This window comes from Talpa europaea (genome assembly GCF_964194135.1).
Source record: "Talpa europaea genome assembly, chromosome: 8".
Taxonomy (NCBI): domain Eukaryota; kingdom Metazoa; phylum Chordata; class Mammalia; order Eulipotyphla; family Talpidae; genus Talpa; species Talpa europaea.
In genome coordinates this window covers 71,710,389-71,715,153 of record NC_140075.1, presented here as the reverse complement: position 1 = coordinate 71,715,153, position 4,765 = coordinate 71,710,389, and the positions used below count along the sequence as shown (strand labels likewise).

General features: G+C 54.6%; 1 protein-coding gene across 1 annotated transcript; it reads left to right on the top strand.

The window, feature by feature from the left end:
* The first annotated feature begins 1,136 nt into the window (after positions 1-1,136).
* On the top strand, positions 1,137-4,070 carry NFKBIA (NFKB inhibitor alpha). The gene is made up of 6 exons (XM_084240563.1): positions 1,137-1,436; positions 2,025-2,133; positions 2,433-2,643; positions 2,924-3,012; positions 3,143-3,403; positions 3,755-4,070. The coding sequence occupies exons 1-6, from the start codon at positions 1,210-1,212 to the stop codon at positions 3,800-3,802; spliced, it is 945 nt and encodes a 314-aa protein (XP_084096689.1). The 5' UTR covers positions 1,137-1,209; the 3' UTR covers positions 3,803-4,070.
* Positions 4,071-4,765: the final 695 nt, after the last annotated feature.

Sequence of the window (4,765 nt, the reverse complement as noted above, 5' to 3'; positions counted from 1 at the left end):
ATGTCAGTAGTGCCTGGAGCCTCCTGCCGGATGCCCAGCAGCTACTTTCCCAGTCATCCTTGAGGTCCGATTTTGGGTAAGGCACTACTCAATTCACTCCTCAGTCTCCTTCTCCAAATGCTTTTGGAAAGTCACCCAGGTAGGCACCCAGAAGTAGGCTCAGGATCTATTCTCTGCAGCAGCACACCAAAACTTAGGGAATATCTTATAATTATTTTGTTATTGTAAAGTACGTGCAATCTCCATTACCAAAGTTAGCACCTTATTTTATTTGGGTTTGGTCAGTTCAGCATCTCCTCCCTCCACCCCACCCCCATCTAGGTAGGACAGAGTGTTCTCCCCTCCCCCAGTCAACAGGCTTGTTCAACCTGAGGAGATGATTGGAGGGTTCTCCAAGGCATTTTAAGTTCTAACCCCAATGCTTCACAATTTCCACGTGAAGGGCTGTGGGGGGAAGGGGTGCTACACGTTCCTGCAGTGCAAAGAGCCTGGTAATGTCAGGAACACAGAGGCAACCCACGACCTTCTAAACCGCCTGTGCGTCCTTCCCTGCAGAGCGCTCTGGGGAAGCGAATCCCTACACCGGCCATCACTTCCACTCGCGTTTTCAGAAGACCAGAAAAACGGAAAAGGCCGGCAGGCTGGCAAACCCCCTCCAAGAAGCCGCCCAGCCAGTCTGCGTCCTTGCATAAGGATCTCAGCAGCCGACGACCCCAAATCAAATCGATCGTGGGAAACCCCAGGGACAGGCGCTCGTGCAGAGGGCCGGGATTACAGCGCGCAGGCTGCAGGGAAGTTCCGGGGGAGGGGGCCTGGTCGGGAGGACTTTCCAGCCACTCAGCGTTCATCAAAAAGTTCCCTGTACATGACCCCAGTGGCTCATCTCAGGGAGTTTCTCTGATGAACCCCGGCTCAGGGTTGAGACTTTTTTCCCCGCGAGCAAAGAAGCAGGCCAGTTCTCTTTTCTGGTCTGACTGGCTTGGAAATTCCCCGCGCCTGACCCCGCCCAGGAGAAATCCCCTGCCAGCGCTTATAGAGCCGCGGCGGCGCTGCGGAGCCCACAACTGCCCGACCCGCCGCCCGCGCGCCCGCCGCCCCGAGGAGAGGAGAGGAGAGGAGAGGAGAGGAGAGGAGAGGAGAGGAGAGCAGAGGAGCGAGCGCCGCCGGCCCCGAGCGCACGAGCAAGCCGCGCCTGAGCCTCCCCGCGCCATGTTCCAGCCCGCCGAGCTCGCCCAGGACTGGGCCATGGAGGCGCCCCGGGACGCGCTGAAGAAGGAGCGGGTGCTGGACGACCGCCACGACAGCGGCCTGGACTCCATGAAGGACGAGGAATACGAGCAGATGGTGAAGGAGCTGAAGGAGATCCGCCTGGAGCCGCAGGAGGCGCCGCGGGGCGCCGAGCCCTGGAAACAGCAGCTCACGGAGGACGGAGACTCGTAAGTGCCCGGGGCCGCGGCGGCGGGCGCGGGGGGGAGCCGGGCCTGCAGCCCGAGCCGCGGGGCGCGCGATGCTGCAAGAGCAGCGCCCGGACGCCGACCGGGGGCTCGTGCATGCCCCCCCCAGGCTGTGCAAAGCAGGGCGGCAGCCCGGGGAGCAGGGGACTTAGGGCGCGCGCTCGGGGCCGGGGTGCAGCCGTCCAGCCGCGCGCACACACCCCCACCCCCTGACCCGGTCCTCTCGGCTGGGGGCGGGGCGGCGGCGGGGACACGAAGTCCCCGCTTGCATAAGGGGGGGCGGGAGTTTCTGCCTCGCTGGCGGGCGCCGAGCGGCCCGGAGGGGAAGTACAGGGCGTTCCGGCCGGCGAGAGGGCGGGGCGGTCTGGCCGGCGCCCGCCGGGGAAGGGGGGGCCCGGAAAGTCCCTGGGCGCCTGCCAGGAACAGTCAGCTCATAATAACCTCGCGGAAAACACCGCGGCCTCGGCCTCCAGAAACCCCGGCCTTGCGCAATCCCCCGCAGCCCGCGCCTCCCTGGGCCCCACGCAGTGCACTCACCGGCCCTGGGGGTTTTTCCCTCTCTCCCCGCAGGTTCCTGCACTTGGCCATCATCCACGAAGAGAAGGCGCTGACCATGGAAGTGGTCCGTCAAGTAAAGGGAGACCTGGCTTTTATCAACTTCCAGAATAACCTGCAGCAGGTGCGCCGCGCGCCCAGCCCCCTGCGTCTCTGACGCCGCCCGCCAGGGAGCAAGGGAGGGGGACCTATTTAGCACAGGTGACCCCAATCCTTTCTAAATTAACAGTGACCTTTGACATTCGAACCAGCCAATTGGAGTAAAGACAATGCCCGTGAATTGATGAGCCTTTATGGCCCACCTGGGGACCCTGCTTTTTGCCTTGTCCCTCGAGCCTGGGAGGGGCAGCACCCACACTCAGGGAACTCCAATCGTGGGTTTGGTCCATGGCTTATCTCCTGTGTTCCCGCTTATGTTTGTAGACTCCACTCCACTTGGCTGTAATCACCAACCAGCCAGAAATTGCTCAGGCACTTCTGGATGCTGGCTGTGATCCTGAGCTCCGAGACTTTCGAGGAAATACCCCTCTACACCTTGCCTGTGAGCAGGGCTGCCTGGCCAGTGTAGGAGTCCTGACGCAGGCCTGTAGCGCCCAGCACCTCCACTCTATCCTGAAGGCCAGCAACTACAACGGTAAGTCTGCCCGCCCTGCCCCTCAGAAGGCAGGTCACAGAGGGAAGAGGTGGGCCAACTTAAGGAAAGCAGGCAAGAGGTGAAGCCCTCAGCATCTGGACAGTTGAGAAAATATGTATGCAGAAGGCCTATTTGATGTCTTTGTTAAGTTCATTCACAACCCCGATTTTTGGTTCTTCAAAATCATAAGAATTTGCCCCTTAACAGTATAGTGAAAGGTTTTGCTTGAGATGTGAGGGCTGGAGCAGGTGGTTATACATTCTTCTTTTTGTTTTTCTAGGCCACACGTGTCTGCACTTAGCCTCTATCCATGGCTACCTGGGCATTGTGGAGCTTTTGGTGTCCTTGGGTGCTGATGTCAATGCTCAGGTGAGTGCTTACACCTCCAAATGGAGGTCATTAGGCTCCAGGGCCTACCTCAATAAGACTTCAGCTGTTTTCTCTCACAAGTAGACATTCCAAACTTAACCCTTAGCATTTTGCTATCTTTTGATTTCAGGAGCCCTGTAATGGCCGGACCGCCCTCCATCTCGCAGTGGACTTGCAGAATCCTGACCTGGTGTCCCTCCTGTTGAAGTGTGGGGCTGATGTCAACAGAGTCACCTACCAGGGCTACTCCCCATACCAGCTCACCTGGGGCCGCCCAAGCACTCGGATACAGCAGCAGCTGTGTCAGCTGACCCTAGAAAACCTTCAGCGGCTGCCAGAGAGTGAGGATGAGGAGAGCTATGACACGGAGTCAGAGTTCACAGAGGATGAGGTGAGCCTCCATTAACTTCATCACTGCACAAAGGAAACGAGAACAGTCATTCTCCTTCCACCCTGCCAGTCCCTAGGTAGCTACTCTTCATACATGGTCCCCACACAATTGTTCAAACTTGAGTGTGCATAACCCCTGTCCCACCAGTGTGCCTTTTCTCTCTTGCCCTATTTGAAGGAGAGAAATATTAAAGGAAAACTCTTAGCCCATGAGGTTGATTTATGTTTGGGTCGTAGAGAGTGAAGTCTAAGAATACTTTGAGTTATGTCCAATAGCAGCTCCTCATCATGACCCCAGCACCTTGGCAAAGCTCTAGAGGATTAACATGCCTTTTTTCCTTCTTGTTTTTAGCTTCCCTATGATGACTGTGTGCTTGGAGGCCAGCGTCTGACGTTATGAGCGTTCGAAAATGGCTAAAAGAACATGGACTTGTATATTTGTAAAAAAAAAAAAATTTATTTTTCTAAAAAAAGGAAAAAAGAAAAAAAAAATCTAACAGTGTGCTGACAACCACGCAGTGCACTGCCTGACCTGAACCATCTGACTGGTGGATTGGCCATCTTGTCATCTTTTTGAAGTTTGGAAGGAGGACAAGAAAAGTCATGGGATTTTTTTAAAGATCTCACCTTTGTGAGGCTTTTGAAGAAAGTCATCCAACATTTACTGTAAGGACTATGTTTAATTTATTGTGCTTTTTTGATGGCCCACCATGGATTTAGTGGCCGAGAGCCACTTGTGGCCTGTGACCAGTAACAGTCAGGTGTGTTGTTAACGCTTTCAGCGGTATTACCCTCCTGTAAATGGTGTACATGTGTATTTTGTTGGTAATTATTTTGTTACTTTTAAGATGTATATTTATTAAACAGATTTTTACAGATTTAGCCAGATTGTTTTCTTTGGGTTGTCGTGGGACTCTGTTCTGAGAGACATTCACACCTCAGGTGAAGATGGAGAATGTGTAGGAGCTTTTATCACAGTCAGCCACAGACCCTTTCAGAAAGCAGCTTCTCACTGTAGACACCAGCCTCCCAGCCACACTTCACAGGCAACCCTGGGGCCCCATGTGTGGGTGTGGGGAGGAGAAGAAGGCTGTTGCGAGATGATAGGAAACACCAGTCTCGGGCTTGGAGTAACAGGAAGCTGACTGGCCTTTGACTGGAAGGTTCTCCATTGTCATTTGTTTTTATCCCCTTGATGTAAGCTATTCCAGGACCCTTCCACTTTAGGGAACTTTTTTGACCAAAAGGAGTATACTGACTTCCATATTTTACTAAAAGTAGCTAAGGTCATGGACTCAGGAATGGGGCTGCACTAACATTTATTAGCAGGTATCTGTGAGCCTTAGTTTCTTCAGTGGTAAAC

Coding starts and splice junctions, on each gene's coding strand:
- NFKBIA (XM_084240563.1), top strand. CDS start 1,210: ATGTTCCAGCCCGCCGAGCTCGCCCAGGACTGGGCCATGGAGGCGCCC. Junction 1,437..2,024: donor CTCACGGAGGACGGAGACTC/GTAAGTGCCCGG, acceptor CTCTCCCCGCAG/GTTCCTGCACTTGGCCATCA. Junction 2,134..2,432: donor TCCAGAATAACCTGCAGCAG/GTGCGCCGCGCG, acceptor TTATGTTTGTAG/ACTCCACTCCACTTGGCTGT.